Source organism: Alosa pseudoharengus, unplaced genomic scaffold (assembly GCF_046254945.1).
Source record: "Alosa pseudoharengus isolate Yale_2024_CS ecotype anadromous, Long Island Sound unplaced genomic scaffold, YU_APseudo_1.1 YU_APseudo_1.1_scf_24, whole genome shotgun sequence".
Lineage (NCBI taxonomy): Eukaryota > Metazoa > Chordata > Actinopteri > Clupeiformes > Clupeidae > Alosa > Alosa pseudoharengus.
The window spans coordinates 24,415,807-24,433,306 of record NW_027468689.1 but is presented as its reverse complement, the minus strand read 5'-3'; the positions used below and the strand labels follow the sequence as shown (position 1 = coordinate 24,433,306).

At 44.7% G+C, this 17,500-nt stretch overlaps 1 protein-coding gene across 1 annotated transcript in view; it reads right to left on the bottom strand.

The window, feature by feature from the left end:
• Window positions 1-17,500, bottom strand: part of LOC143142571 (protein TANC1-like) — a 71,973-nt gene that overhangs the window by 42,107 nt on the left and 12,366 nt on the right. Inside the window, exons 3-4 of the mRNA XM_076303541.1 lie at window positions 8,400-8,618; window positions 4,890-4,982 (exon numbers count right to left, since the gene is read on the bottom strand). Coding sequence (XP_076159656.1) covers window positions 4,890-4,982; window positions 8,400-8,618 — 312 coding nt within the window. The remainder of the gene's footprint in view (window positions 1-4,889; window positions 4,983-8,399; window positions 8,619-17,500) is intronic.

The following is a 17,500-nucleotide window of genomic DNA, read 5'->3' as shown; positions in this document are numbered from 1 at the left end:
CAAATTACGATATAATTGAAAGTCATTATTTATCAATATATTCCACATTAGAGTCCATGAGTGCTCTCTCATCGGTTTGTGGCCGTGGTGGGCGACACAGCCTCAAACTGTTGACATGCGGCAGGTCCATAACAAACACTGGTGTGCATGCAATTTGAAGACTAAATTACAGGCCTGTCAAGCCCAAGGGATTATTTTAACTCATAATGGAGAAAGCATATGGCGGGTGGCAGAGGGAAAATAATAAACCTCTAAGGTCTAGTCACAAAAAAAGGGAAGAAAGGAGGAGAAAAAACGGAAAAAAAGACAAATCGATTTTACTGAGGGGAGGGGAGGCGACGAGGCGAGGGGAATAGGGGCTTGGTGATCTGTGATGTTCATTAGCGGTAGTTAGCACTATTGGGGTTGTGGTTAAAGGGGTGGTGGGATGTAGGCATGGAGGGGAGAACCATGGAAAAGAAGGGTAACTGTAACCATAATGTCTGGGCATGGGAGTGATGTTGCCATTACCATGGCGATAGATCCCCCTTTTCGACATCCCCTCAAAATGGGGGTTGAATCAGAGCTACCTGGCAGATTTCTAACCTGGCTAAAAGAGAGCTCTCATTAGCTATACTGTCAGTTGTTTGCCTTCCAGTGGATGAGGGAGCCTTTTTCCTCAGGGGTATTTATGAGGGGGGGGGGGTGTTTAAGGAGGGTACTTATGGCGGTGTTTACTGGGAGAATACAACTGAGACTAACTACTATGACGATGAGTTCCATCTGAAATGCATTACAAATCAGCTCTGCGCTCTCATTTCAACTGCAGGTAAAAACAAAAAACATGGGGGAGAATATTAAGAACGTGGGAGAGTGGGAGGGAGAGCGAGCGAAAGAGAGAGAGAGACAGAGAGACATAGTGTGTGTGTGTGTGTGTGTGTGTGTGTGTGTGTGTGTGTGTCCGTGTGTGACAGTGTATGTGCATATGTGTGAGTTTGAATATGTGTGTGTGTCTGTGTGATGCAGGTATGAATTCCATAACTGTGACATTGCCCTTCTGACCTATGACCTTTAACCTTTCCAGGAAAATGTTTTTGTGCCCCCTCAGCTTCACGCTGAAAACATCCCATCCCTTCACTTGGGGCCCAGTGCAGATTTGGTCAGTAATTGTTCCCTCATGTTTCCGTGCTGTTTTGGTGTGTATATGTTGTGTTTGTATGTGAATGTGTGTGTGTGTGTGTGCGTGTGTGTGTGTGTGTGTGTGTGTGTGTGTGTGTGTAATAATCATTCTCCACAGGCTTGGACAGTGTTTACATGTGCTGTGATGAAAGCGAGACAAACAGATTTCCATTTGAAATTCCAATACATGATATAATAACAATTCTCATAACATAATAATTTAATCTAATCTTTTTTAAAAAAAGTTTAAAAAGAGAACTCTCGCTGCCTTTTTGTCAATTTCCTTTTTGCTGAGAATCTCTCCATCATTGGAATGTACAGAGCACAGTACTCAATTTCCAATTTTCAGCCAAATTATTTATATGAAGGTGATAAATTCATGCATAACAAGCATTTGTACGACTATGACTCGATTCAGCAGTGTGTGTGTTTGTGTGTGTGTGTGTGTGTGTGTATGTGTCTGTGTGTGTGTGTGTGTGTGTGTGTGTGTGTGCGTGTGTGTGCGTGTGTGTGTGTGTGTGTGTGTGTGTGTGTGTGTGTGTTCGTGTGTGCGTGTGTGTGTAATAATCATTCTCCACAGGCTTGGACAGTAATCTAGTGCCGTCTCTGTGAGCACTGATCATAATTTCATCCATTGTGGCTGCAGTGTGGAGAAAAAGTGGAGGCTGGATGACTACATGCTTACTGCACTCTCATCAGTGTGAGTCGAGAACACGCCAGAGCCACACACCACGAACAACATATCACACAACACAACACAACACAACACAACACAACACAGCACAGCACAACACAACATAACACAACACAACACAACACAACACAACACAACACAACACAACACAACACAACACAACACAACACAACACAACACAACACAACACAACACAACACAACACAACACAACACAACACAACACAACACAACACAACACAACACAGCACAACACAACGTCCTGAGTCACATGCCCTTTCCTGTGATGGACAAGGAAGGAACAAATTAGAGCTGCCAGGGCGGCCATTTTGAGTCAGAGCACTAGGCAGGGATATTGGTAAATGCTGGTGTGTGTGTGTGTGTGTGTGTGTGTGTGTTAGCAGCAGTGTGGTTATATTGAGTTTTGGTCCCCCTTCAGGGTTGGCGAAAACTCTAAAGCCCAGGGACTGAGTCATGAAAGTGACCTAGAATCAGCCTGTGGAAAAGTGCATGCTTTTGTGTTTGTGAGTGTGTGTGTGTGTGTGTGTGTGTGTGTGTGTGTGTGTGTGTGTGTGTGTGTGTGTGTGTGTGTGTGTGACTCTGGCAGAGACAGAGAGAGAGAGAGAAAGAGAGAGAGAGAGAGTCAGGTGAACAGAACTGAGTCACAGGAGACACAGAAGTGGCCTGACCTTAAAAAATCAGACAAACACATAAAGAACCGCTCCAGGGACCGATGGGCAACATTTCTGATCTATCGCATGTTGTATATGTGTGTATGCATGTGTCCATGCATCTATACATATTTGTATGTTTGTTTGTCTGTGTTTGCCTGTTGAGTTTATATATGAGTTTATATTTGTGTTTATGGCTACATGGCGTCTATGTGTGTGTAACTTTGTGTGTGTGTGTCGGAAGCTTTGATCCACAGAAACATCTAGTGACTTCAAGCTATAAAGATGGTTTCATAACTGAACGCTGGCATCATTGTTTCCTCTCTCTCTCACACACACCCACACACACACACACACACACACAAACACACACACACACACACACTGGCCCCAAACATCCTCCAACCGTGACCTGCCCTTGGGCCTCAGAGTGCACTGACAATACCCACACCAATAACAGAGTGCTGCAGGGTCACGGGCAAGCGGGAGAAAAACAGCCATTGTCCTTTCAGCCCACCTCTGCGACCGTGAAGCCATTATTAGGGCCATTACTGGCAAAGACGAGAGAATTAGTTTGCTGGATCTAATAGCGGTTCAAACACCCTTGTTGTTGATTGCGGTAATTAGGCTGTGGGTGGGATGCTTTTCGTGCTCTGCGCGGTACTCGCCGTGTCACTGCGGCCAATGGGGAATTGAGTCGGGGGAATGATATGATGTGATGACTGGATTTATGGCTGTGTATGGCTCGTTAAGAGGTCGCGGCGGTTGGTTAATGACCCAGTGTTAACCTTGTTACGAACACAACGCAATTAGATGCCATGACTGGTAGTGGATGAGAGCAATTCTGCTCCTGTTCATGGCTGATAGAAGGAAGCAAAGGTAGTGGAGCTGGATGGAATATATAGAGACAAAGGGAAAGAAAGACATACAGATGGAGAAGAAAGGGAGGAGAAAATGGAGAGAGAGAGAGAGAGCTTGACCTCATGATGGGAACTCATATTAGCATGTGTTGTGTCACTATATGTACAGTAAGTGCAAGTGCCTAGGTGAAAGTATACCTTTGCCAGAGAACGCATGTAAAGAATGACTCAATCGGACTGAATGCACACCCAAGTACCCAAGTAGAACCAACGTCACTCTCACTAACACACTGATATATCAATATTCATTTACCTTCTACATGAGAACACTGGGTGGCTCTGATGTGCTATGTATGACGTATCCACAGAGTACATGCTGTCTTCTCAGGCAGTACACACTGTATGTAAACCACTCCATAAAAAAAACATGCCATTGAATTGTTGAATGCAAAATGGCCATATTGCATAATTAGGCCAATGTGGAGGTGGGCTGTAAAATGAAACTGGCTGACCTCTGGAGAGCTCCTGTGTGTTTTGAGGAAGGGCTATCATAGCACATCTCCTACAGGAATGCTGCAGAATGACCCACACAAAGGGCCACATGTGACCTCTCATTCCCAGCTAGTTACACGATCAAGGGGCAGAATCCACTGACACACACACACACACACACACACACTCAAAAACAGGACAGGGAGATAATTAGAGCTACATATAGGACAGTCCATTCTATGGGAGGAGGGAGCAGTCACCAGTCTTAATGCATTGTGTGTATTGTGCCGTGTGTGTATTAGGCAGACTAGACAGGCTTAGTTAATGACACACACACACGCACACACAAACACACACACACACACACACACACACACACACACACACACACACACACACACACACACACACACACACACACACACACAGACACACGTTCATGCACACAAGCACACTCACATACACTTTCACTTTGCAGAGGAAGCTGCCAGTTGACTGTAAACTCTCTGAAATGCCAACTAGCAACACCATAACAGCATTATCACCTCAAACACTCTTCAAATTATCTCATTGCAAGCACAGTCCAATCCAGCACTGAATGTACAATTGTGCACACACACACACACACACACACACACACACACACACACACACACACACACACACACACACACACACACACACACACACAGGTTAGAAAGCACAGCATGTCACTTCAGCAGCTGTGTAGCAAACAGTCACATAAACCTTGAAGAAAGTTACCTGTTATTTACTGTATGTAAAATAATGCACAAACACACAAACACACACACACAAACACAAACACAAACACAAACACAAACACAAACACAAACACACACACCACCTTCACGGTCTCTCACACCCATGCCAATCCAAACAGACTTGCACAACACACGTAAAAAAACTTGCATGCATACAGAAATGCAACACACACACACACACACACACACACACACACACACACACTCTCTCTTACACACACACAGGGACTCACCATTGTGGTACAGCTCTTTGGTTCTCAGTGCTGTTGCAAGAGCATCTCCGGGAAGCCGAGGACTCTCCACATACTTGGGCTTCCTGAGCGGACCTGATCACACAGTGTGAGCGACAGAGCGCGCCAGAGAGGGAGGGAGCATGAGGGAGGGAGGGAGAGAGAGAGAGAGAGAGAGAGAGAGAGGGGATGAGGAGAGGGAGAGAGGGCGGGAAGAGGGAGGGGAGAGTGGCAGCGAGAGAGGTAGAAACAGCACAACATGCAGAGAGGGAAAGAAAAAGAGAGAGAGAGAGAGAGAGAGAAAGAAAAAAGGGAGAGAGAAACAGTCTTTTAGTGAATTAAGTCTTTCCAGATGGGATTTGAGGTGAGTGACTTGGATCTCTGGGAAGAGTTGTCTAATCGCTCTTCTCTTTTTTTCAAATACAAAACACAATCCCTCAATCCCTTTCTCTTTCTCTCTCTTTCTCCCTCTCTGTCTCTCTCTCTCTCTCTCTTTCTCTCTGGCCATAAGTGTGTACTCTGCACTGCCCTGATTACGGCAGTAACAACTTTCCAGCTTAAAAAGATAGACGTATACATTGGAAGGAGAGAGAAAGAGAGGGAGACAGAGTTTGATAGAGAGAATAGAGATGTAGAAGAAAGAGAGAGAAAGAGAGGGACACAGAGTTTCATAGAGAGAAGTAGAGAGATGTAGAAGAGAGAGAGAGAAAGAGAGGGAGAGAGAGAATGGAGAGATGTAGAAGAGAGAGAGAGAAAGAGAGGGAGAGAGAGAATGGAGAGATGTAGAAGAGAGAGAAAGAGAGGGAGAGAGAGAATGGAGAGATGTAGAAGAGAGAGAGAGAAAGAAAGGGAGAGAGTGAATGGAGAGATGTAGAAGAGAGAGAGAGAAAGAGAGGGAGAGAGTGAATGGAGAGATGTAGAAGAGAGAGAGACCCCCCACAGGAGGAGGAAAATGAGAAGTGTGTGGTTAGCTGTCATTTCATTCAGCTGCCTGTCAGCCTCAGTACCAATGTCCAACCACAAGCTCCTCGTCCTGGTCTCCCCTCTCTCTCCCTCCCCTCTCCCCTGTCCACTCCTCTCTTCTGGCGTCTCCATTCACACCTGCCTGAGCTGTTTCCTGTGGCCATGTCCACCTTCCTGTCGGCACAGATGCTTATTTTCTCTCGGATCACTGAGGGGCCGGCCGCCATGCATTGGAGATGCATACGAGGCTGTATAAATAAGCTCAATGTGAGGCTGGACAGGGGAGACATTCCACCCGCTTCCTGTACACTGAGAGAGGCTAGTGCGTGCGTGCGTGCGTGCGTGCGTGCGTGTGTGCGTGCGTGCGTGCGTGCGTGCATGCGCGTGTGTGTGAGAGAGATTATGAACCTGTGTGTGCACAGTGTATCTAAGGAGTTGTGTGTGTGTCTGTGCGTGTGTATACATGTATATGTATGAAGTTATGGACCTGTGCAGTATGTGTGTGCAGTGTGTCTTTGTATATGTGTGAGGTTTCATTTTTCATGTCCTTGTGCAATGTTTACATGTCCGTGCATGTGGCTATGTATGTACGGCTGTGTGTGTGTGTGTGTGTGTGTGTGTGTGTGTGTGTGTGTGTGTGTGTGTGTGTGTGTGTGTGTGCGTGTATGTGTAAGTGTGTTAGTGTGGGTAGCCCAGCTGATGCTGGTGAATATCATTACAGTGAGGCACGGCAATAATCCCAATGTAGCGTGGGTTTGATTGGCAGTAAACTGTGGATTAGTGTCTGTTGACCATATGGGGCTTCTTGATTAAAGGAAGGAGGCCACTCAACTTCACTTATACCATCTTTGGGGCCTTGATTAGTGTTCGGAAAACAAGAGAACACACAAGACACACACACACAGGGTATAAGTTGTATTTCTTTGATTGACAACAGCGCTCAAAGTTTAGAGAGGATCATCAACATCTAGAGCGAGACTGCCATCTACAGGTGATTTGGTAATAGTGCTGATCAGGCAAGAAATCAGAGCTTTGAGAGTAAGGTATGTGTGTGTGTGTGTGTGTGTGTGTGTGTGTGTGTGTGTGTGTGTGTGTGTGTGTGTGTGTGTGTGTGTGTGTGTGTTACCAAGCAAGATTGGCATTGTGCATGTTCAGTGCATATTTAGACTACCTGAGAAAACTAAATTATGTGAGGATACTGAAATACCAATGATTGCAACTACACTTGACCACGTAAAGGCAAATGCACACCTGGCTGACTTCAAAACACACACCGCAATGCCAAATGTCTCTTGAATCCTGATGGGTCAGTTAATGCGTCTGCTGCTAGCGGATAGCCTGATATACAGGTGCATAACCGAAACGTAAACAAAGCAGGACTAGCTTACCATTTCCACACTACTCTTGCTCACTACAAGCAGTGTGTAGCCTAATACATCTACTTATAATCAAAATAATGACTTGTAAATGGCACTAGCTTTGTCAGTGGTGAAAGTCTGTTGTTTGGTCTGCAGTCCCTATAAGCCTGAGGATTAAGAGGCAATGACATTCTCTGTCCACAAGATGTCAGCAGAGATACTGAGATGAAGGCAGCATGGTATAGTTGAGTACCATAGTTGACACACACACACAGACCCACACACACACACACACACACAGACACACACACACACACACACACACACACACACACACACACACACACACACACACACACACACACACACACACACACACACACCACAAGCTTAGTTCCAAGTCAGTAAGTAAAGAGAATACTTTTCATCTTCAATCTAAATGAATAGTTTGAGTGCACTGAATTTCTCTCTCTCTTTCTCGCGCTCTCTCTCTCTCTCACACACACACACAGAGAGAGAAAGAAAGAAAGAAAGAAAGAAAGAAAGAAAGAAAGAAAGAAAGGAAGAAAGAAAGAGAGATCTCTGTTTTTGGCTTCCTTTTTTTCCTGTCACTGTTCCTGATCAATCTGTTTTACATTAAGCTGGCCTTTGATGGCACCACAAGCAACTTACGCCAAGTCAGCCAACAAACCAGAGGGCACAACCTAAAACCCAGCTGCAACACACACACACACACACACACACACACTTCTATATGTATGTGTGTGTGTGTGTGTGTGTGTGTGTGTGTGTGTGTGTAGTAGTAGCAGGAGAAGACACACACCCTGTACTGGAATATCCCTCTGTGCTGTGTTAAATTTAAAGTGTGTTGTGGAAACCATGAACTTTATAAAGTTCCCTCTATAACCTAATGCAGATGTCAATGTGAACGCTGGTGAAAGATTGAATTTTGTGCAATGTTAAACTGACTTCAAATGAGTGCCTAGATGCATGGGACCGTTTCATATGGCAGGCTTCATATGGTTTGCCTGAGGTAGACTCTGTAGAAGTATGTTGTGCACCACCTTGCACATTTAAGACATTTGAACAACTTTGGTGAGGTTGGTGAGCAGGTGAGAGGACACTCTGTGTGCTAGTGTGTGTGTGTGTGTGTGTGTGTGTGTGTGCGTGTGTGTGTGTACATCACCCTCACCTGGGGACTTCTTGCTGGCGCGGAGTGGGGTGATGTAGGGCTGGCGTGGGGGCAGCAGCGGGGAGGAGGGCAGTGAGAGGGACACCCCGCGGGTCAGACCCAGTCTCCCCCCCTCGTCCACGGGGTACGGCTGCAGGGGCGAGGAGGGGGACACGCCACGAGAGGGAGAGGCCCGCGCGGATCCTCCAAACTGACCGCTCTGAGTGTAGTACTCCATATCTACAGAGAGGCAGACAGAGAGAGAGAGAGAGAGATGAGGGTGTTAAAACACTTATGGATTAGCTAGCTATATGCAGCTATACACAAACGCACGTGGACACACACACACACACACACACACACACACACACACACACACAGTTACAGTACACACACCCCTTCCCTGAGCTCCATCGAGTCCCTTCCTTGAACCCTGCTGTTGAGGAGAAACAAATGTGTAGTATTTACGCTTGCTCTTGATGAATCAGAGTCTGAGTGAGATCACAACCCTCCTCCTCCTCCTGTTAGTCTCAGACCTGGGAGCCTGGGCTCTCTCCCCCACTCGCCCCTGTTTGTTTGCAGTCTGAGGGATCATTAGTGCTGAGGCACGGCTATCAGGCCATCCAGCCAAACACTGATCCCACAGAGAGAGGGGGGGAGTGAGAGATAGAAAGAGAGAGTGGTAAGAGAGAAAAAGAGAGAAATACAGTAGAAGAGGACAGAGAGAGCTGCAAAAAGGGAGAAGAGGGGAAAGAGACATGGAGGGAGAAGGAAAGAAATGAAAAGACAGATGTATAGAGAAATGCAGGGAGACTAAAAGATGCATGACTGCCAATGCACTCTTAAAATGGGCGCCACATACCCTTGCATCAGCCTCTAAATGCAGGGCGAATACATTCACAGTGCTCCAAACCATGGCCTCCACTGCCAAAATAATCGCAGACTGCCATATATCATTAAGTATATCTGAGTAAAAAGGAAAGTCAGTTTATGGCATTTTAAAAAGTCCTATAAGACCTTTTCGATTGATAGTGCCTGTTGCTAAAAGCTTTGGAAGTGACAAAGACATTCTCAAGGGAGTGATGAAAACACACACACACACACACACACACACACACACACACACACACACACACACACACACACACACACACAGTAACAACTGTTCTAATAAAACTGCAGGGGGCTTTACTTGTTGCACAGCTGCTTTGCTCAAGCTGCAGTTAAAGTGCATATGTAAATACACATGCGTATACATACACACACACAAAAAAAAAAACATAAACACACACAAACACCATAATTTCATCCTTTCAGGTTTAAGTGATGGACAACCATGAACTTAGAGAGACCAAGAGAAATAAAGAGAGAGGGAGAGGGAAAAAGAGAGAAGAAGTGGTAGAATGTGAAAAAAGAGAGATAGACCAAGAGTGTATGAGCGTAAGAAAAAAGGTAGTGGTACAAAAAAACACCCAGTTTATTTCTGAAAAACCGCCCACCCCCCACCCCCCCTCTCTCGGTACTTTTGGCGCGGCCCCTGGTCTGCAATTTCACATGGGCGCCGCGGCCACGACCGGGCAAATCAAGCTTGCCTAATTATAGCCCCCGCTGCAGCAGGGAGACATAAAATGATTACAGTCCTGCACCCCCCTCCAATCTTCCCCCCGCCTCCCCACAGCAACCCCCCCCCCCCAACTTAGGCCTGGCCAGCGGCAGCACTGGGGTGCATCAGCACAGAATAGATTATAAATCAGATTACATATGCGCCCCATACTCCATCAGCAGCGCAGCACGGAGAGGCTTACAGACAAAATGCCAAGGCCTTGAAGGCTAAATAAAGGTTAGTTGAGGTAGCTGGGAATTAAAGGTACAGTCAAAGATTCTGGCCAGAGGTTTGGGGATGTTTGAGCTCAAGAGCCAATCAAATTTACACCTCTACCTTCAAGAGCCAATCAAATTGCACCTCTACCTTCAAGAGCCAATCAAATTACACCTCTACCTTCAAGAGCCAATCAAATTGTACCTCTACATTCTATGCTTCTAAAGCAAGGTCTCAGTCTGATCCACTTTTTAAACCAATTACAGACACAGGACTGGGTATGAAGAATTACATTTTTTTGTGCGCTCACACTGCTGAATTTCATTAAAAAACAAGAAAAGTGCATTGAATTAGAATTGTCTCCCTTTTATTCCCAAAAGCTCAGTTGCCTCTATCTCTGCATTCTTCTTGTGAAAGATTAACTGGCTTATATGTGTGGACTGATTAATGAAATGAGGTGTGAGGGTGGTCAGAGTTTGAAAGCGTTGGGATGAGTCGCTCTCAACACGTTAGCAAGAGAATGGGAAGAATTTGGGACAACGTTAAGCCATCCATTCAGTCTTGTGATCAAATCATTCCTGTCTCATTATGGGCTCTCTGTGTCTTTTGACTTAGAAACCCGACTGCGGTGTCACGCGAAACAGGTAGTAAAGACTGTCTATCTCTCACACACACACACACACACACACACACACACACACACACACACACACACACACACACACACACACACACATACACACACACACACACACACACAAACACACACAAACACAGACCAAAAAGTATATAATATGAAATGCATTCCTCATGTACTCAATAAAAAACACAAACTGAGCAGTTATTATATTAGGACAGCAGAAGGGCACACATTAATGAAATGTCATGCCAAGAAATCTAATTTGGCATCAACTTTGACTAAGACAAAAAAAAGTAAATGTGCTTCTGTCTCCTGTTTGGTATATGGCATCTGTCTTGAGCTTTTATATAGTAAATGCCCTTGCTGTCTTTCAGTTAAGGGAGGCTTGATGTGGGTGACTGAGTACACATGTCAGAATGTTGCGCGTGCATGCATGCACACACACACACACACACACACACACGCACACACACACACACATATACACACACACATACATATACACACACACACACACACACACACACACACGCACACACACACACACGCACACACACACAGGCCGCCACTGAACCCAGCCTCCATTGAGTAGAGCGCACGCCGCACAGGGAGTGTCTGCTCCCCACTAGAGAGCTGTCCAGCCATCTCAAGGCTTGGCCTCTTTGGCTCTCTCTCTCCGCTTCATTATAACACGATTAGGGACACACTGAAACGGAGGCTTCACGGGCCAGAGAGTTCTTAAAGAGCTTCTACAAAACACCCAAAGGAAATGTACCATTTCACTACATGTAGGTGTAGAGGGTAACAGGACACTACAGAGAACATGTAGGTGCAATCCCTTTTTTTAATGCTTTTGAGGTACTCCTGTAATCATAACAGCAACCATAACTATAAATATACACAAATTACTTACTAACTTACTTCCTTCCTACTTTCTAATTTCTAACACCTAAACCTAATGGCTGAACTGAACTACAACCATGAAATAGTAGCAGTTATGGCAGAATCTGAGCTTTAAGGAGCGGTGGAAATAGGGTAAGACATTGATTCTCTTTGTACTGTATCTGACAAGAGTCAACAGCGCACATTCAGGCAATGGGTAGGAAAAGTCAACTTGAAATCTACTGTTGAGAAATACCATGGTGCATGCCACTCTTTTTGTTTGCCTTGTCCTGAGGCTCTCTTGGTATGTCTCGCTTTGCTTGTTTTCCATCTAATGCTCCTCTTACGCTGTCGTCGCTGTCTTTTCAGTTCAAACAGAGTGATTTAGGGCCCTTAATCAACACATGTCACAATTCACTGCAGGCTTTTATATGCTGACACACATGCAAACACACAGACAATCACACATACTCTCTCTCTCCCTCCCTGTCTCTCAATCTCTCTCTCTCTCTCTCATTCTCTCTCTTTCACTCTCTCACAAACACACACACACATCTCAGTAGAAAGACCCGATGGGAAACTGGCTACCCAGAGGGCACTAGGGACTAGTCTGATGAGGGTCCAGAGGACCAGGAGGATCTCCATCAAAGGAAAAGATGCAGACACACAGCCATGAATCAGAGCCATTTCAAAAAATCAAAATGGCCGCTGTCAGTAAAAAAAGGCATGTGGTTGGCTGGGCTCTCTCTCTCCCTCTTTCTCTCCCTCCTTCTTATTTTGATTAAAACACATGTTCTGTAACCGCAGGTCTTTGATTTTGCTAACCAGGGCAAAGCTTTGTTGGGGATTACTGTTTTATCCCCCCTACTTTGCAGCAGTGGAGGAAGGGACCAGAAATGTTCTCCTGCGGTTCCTCTCAGCTCTGAAGCTCTGTCTGACCATGACCTTAAGACTGAAGAATGTCCAGCAGCGGTTATAACAGAAAGAGAGAGAAAGAGAGACAGAGAGACAGACACAGAATCTGACACACTCAGATTAACACCGCAGCAATAAGACCTCTGGATGTAAAGTCTATTACTTTGCACGATAAAACACAGAAAGTCAGAAAACTATCATGCTGTTGCCATGGGGCCCTATTGGAATGCCTGAAAAGACACACAGGAAACAATCTCACACAGGAAAGGCAAAGAACAAAAGACAATCTAGCCTCTTTGACTTGCTTTCTTTAATGATTTTGCCCAATTTTGAGCAATCATTGCACATAATGATACATAAACCGCAAGAAGAGGAAGAAGCAATGAAGATGAAGAAGAAGAAGAAGAAGAAGAAGAAGAAGACAAAAGTAGAGAGCACAGGCATGCACAAGAAGAAAAGAAAGATAAAGAGACAAAGAGGAAGAGAACTAGCTGACTATTATAAGACGAGATAACTGTGTTGCCCAGGGAGTTATAGTGTCATTAAGCCTAAGTGTCGAGCACATTAGTCAAAGTCAACATCTCTTTGAACAGCTTCCATTAAACTGTAATTACCTTGTGATGGTTTATACAGTAGGCTACATGCTTTCTGTTACACCCCCCCTCCCTTAATTACACCATTACCCCATACCTTGGCACATTATGGTCAATGTATGTCAATATGACAATAAATAAATATTCCTGTTGGAAATTAACTTTGAATCACCTATTATCTCCTGCATTGTGTCAATACACAAGAATAAAATATTGCTTTGTGAAAATACTGTTATGGCTCCAGTAAAAAGAAATGACAGTAGCGTATGAAATGATGGGTGATGGTTGTTGTTTTATTCATAGCATGCGACGGAGCAGAAAGTGTTGTTTATGGAGGCAGTGAGGTTGGGACTGGAGGAAGAGAGAGGGGCAACTGGATGAGCTTCCAGGACGAGAAAATGGACACTAGAGGTCAAGCTCTTCTGACCCTTCCATCACAAATCAGTCAGTCTGCTGCTGCCAAGCAACATACACACAAACATGTGCACACACACTAACAGATAGATACACACATACACACCCATGTACACACACATAAACTCACAAACACACACACACACACACACACACACACACACACAGCCTCTAAAATCCTCTGAGTCAACAGGTTGCCCCAGCAACAAACAGCTGAAGCAACAACCCAGCGGCCTCACCATGAATTTTCCCTCGGAAACAGAGCTAACCCCCAAAAACACACTCCCACAGAGGTCCCTATTTGTGCTTACTAGTACCAGTTTTTGCACACAGTACAAAACACACACACACACACACACACACACACACACACACACACACACACACACACACAGTATGCATACAGCTATTGATATTACTGTACTGAATACATACTGTACAAGCATATGTAAACACTCGCTAATCCTTCTGTGATCACACAAGAAGAACCAACATCAGGACTCATAATAACTAGCAGATACAGCATGCTGTCACTTTCATGTGCCAGCTGGATTATTTAGTATTACTATCATTACACTAGTCTAACATATGGTCCTACTGTCGGGATTACAGTCATTTGACTAATCTAGGCCTCGTGTTCAGACTCACTATCTCAACCCATCCGAAAGCCACCCACCCAAAACCCCACCCTTTAAACTACTGTCTTAATGTTACATTCTGTCCTGGTCTCCACCCCCCACCTCACCCTTACAGGGTTCCTACACATTTTCCATTTCAAAATGCCATACTTTTTCCATACTCAAATGTTCAAACTTCTCGGTAGATTTTTCTGACCATATTCTAGACATTGTCAATGGAGTGTTCTACTAGCATTGTGAAGAGCTGTATAATAATGTTTATTATTAACTTGTTAGCCCTCAGAAAACACTTGCCCATTGTTGGATACTTTTCGTTGGGGAAGTGCTGTGTTGGAAGGTGCACTCACATTTGATACAGCATACTATGTTGGAGACAAGTGCACTGCTGGCAGAGGCCTCAGAAATCACCGTAAACAGTATTATTTGTTTGCAATAACAGTTTATCAGATAATGCAGTATCCATGTCTTGGTAACTTTTACAAAATCAAAAAAGTCTACCAGTGTTTTAGCCGAAAATAGCAGAGCTAGGTATAGGGCACATGCAAAGAACTGGGGTTCTCGATTTGGTTTTGGTACCCGGGTCCCCTTGTGGGAGAGATTTTTTTCTGAGGACCCCCATTCTCTTGATGATGTGGACTGACAACTTAAGCTACACAACAGTAGGAATGGTTTATTATGACCTGAGTGAAGTGATTAGTACTGTAGATGCAAATAGTCTGGAAACACAAATATTTCTCCATACCTTTGTTTCTTTTTTTCATACTTATCCAGACCTGGAAATTACTAAAATCAAATTCCATACTTTTCTAGGTTTTCCATACTGCGTAGGAACCCTGCCCTTAGGATCAAACATTTAAAAAAAAAAACATCAACCATACAGGCAGACATCCACTCAAAGACTTAAAGGGTCAAGAGCATGGACCTTGAAGGATGAGGTATGTTAAAGAAGGTGAAGAGAGAGGGAGAGAAGGATGTATGGATGTATGGAGATGGATACAGCAAGAAGGGAAGGTGAGCTGGAGATAGAGAAGATGCAAGAGAGGATGGTAAAAGAGAGAGAGAGAGAGAGAGAGAGAGAGAGGGGAGAGAGAGTGAGAGGGGAGTATAAATGTGTGGAGAGGGAGAGACAGATCAAGGAGGGAGAGAGAAGAGCAGAAAGAGAGAGATAAAGACAAAGCAGAACATCCGAGCGTTTCCACGAGGACAGAGGAGTGAGTAAGTAAATCATCCGTTGGGCTCTCAGTGACTTCACAGACTCCTCGGCTGGTCGTCCTGCGGTCTCGAGGTGTCAGCAAGTCTCTGGGGGAGGGAAATAAAACGGCTGTGGTGTCTGGCAGACGCAGTTCTGGTGTGTGTGTGTGTGTGTGTGTGTGTGTGTGTGAGTGAGTGAGTATGTGTGTGTGAGTGAAGGGGGGGGGGGGGCTGGGGTGGCTGGGGTGAAGTACTGCAGTGGTGGAGCACAGAACAGCGATGGGAATTTTCCATTTTTTTTTCAGTCTGATACATCTTTGTCTGTCTAAGACTCACTCACATATTCACTCATTCATTTTCTCTCTCTCTCTCTCTCTGTTGTAAAACCCTACGTTCATGACAAATCACAGATGTGACAGTTTTAAGTGGGCTGTGGTGTTTATCCAGCACATCACTGTTTCTGTTTGTGTGTGTGTGTGTGTGTGTGTGTGTGTGTGTGTGTGTGTGTGTGTGTGTGTGTGTGTGTGTGTGTGTGTGTGTGTGTGTGTGTGTGTGTGTGTGTGTGTCTCTGCATGTGCGTGTGAGAGTATACATATTTTCATTTGCGGTTTGAGTGTGGGGCGTGAGTGAGTGTGGGGCGTTAGTGTGTGTGTGTGTGTGTGTGTGTGTGTGTGTGTGTGTGTGTGTGTGTGTGTGTGTGTGAGTCCTTATATGCTTATACGTGTGAATGTATAAAATATGTTTGTGTGCTCATTCTCTGTCACCACTGGTCTTCAAACACTGCCATCACTCTACCAAAGTACACACACACACACAGACACACACACACACACACACACACACACACACACACACACACACACACACACACACACACACACCCCACACACACACACACTCCTCATGGGGTTTATGTAACCTACAGTGGGCAAACACACAGCACTGGCAGAGCAGCGTTGGCATGACATCGGCCACCAAGTCTTAGGAGACATTCCCAGAATATGTAGATATATGAATTCTCTTTTAGGTTCTATCTCAGATCGCCTGCTGCAAACATATGGAGCATATTGTACATGGAGTATGTTTACCATGGCCACAGAGCTCTCCGCTATGCTAAATAGCTGCTGTGTGTTTGCCTGTTGGTTGAGACGGATGCCTGTAGGGCAAATGTGTATGTATAATGTATAATGTATACAGTGTGGACACTATCCATACAGACAAACATATCTCATGCGCACACACACGCATACATACACAAATACACATACACGAAACACACACACAGATGCGGACACACCGTACACACACAGAAAGAAAAAGAGAGAGCAAGAAGTGAGAGAGTGAGAGGAAGAGAGGACGTGTGTTTATGACCTAAATCTGAAATAGATAAGAGTATATTGGCAGACAAGAGTGAGCTATGCTTTATTAGATAAGTTATAAGTTAATAATTATCAAAGAACTAAAAAAAGAACAAGTTACAAACTGAGTATGCCTAGGAGTTCTGATGGAAGACTAGAGGTGAACTGTCAAACTTTTCTTTTGGGAGGTTGTGAAGTTACGTGCAGTGGGTCAAGTTTGATGTGACATATATTTTCAGAACAGTACAGAACCTATCAGCAGGGCTCACAGAACAAGCAGTGAATGAGGCTAATTGGACTGGTTGTGATGGTTAGAAAAATGGCATGTTCCTTATACTGATCTCAAGGGTCATGGAAAGAAGGTCTGAACGAGGGTAAGATAGCGGGTTTCACCCAAGTGGAAGAGGAGGTCGAGTGACATTCACAAACATCACATATCACATGTCTGAGGTTGCCTTTTTTTAAAAGAACCTACTCTGGAACCCGTTTGGAAAGGTCTCGGTTCTCGAGCCCCAAAAACACTGCTGTCGTGTGAAAGCAAGGTAAAAATAACCTTAACGTTCCCTAAAACACAGTTTTCACTGTATTTGTGCGCACACAATATTCCTATGCAGACTTGTTGGTATTCATGTACAAATTGTTGGTATTCATGTACAAATGCACAATGCATTT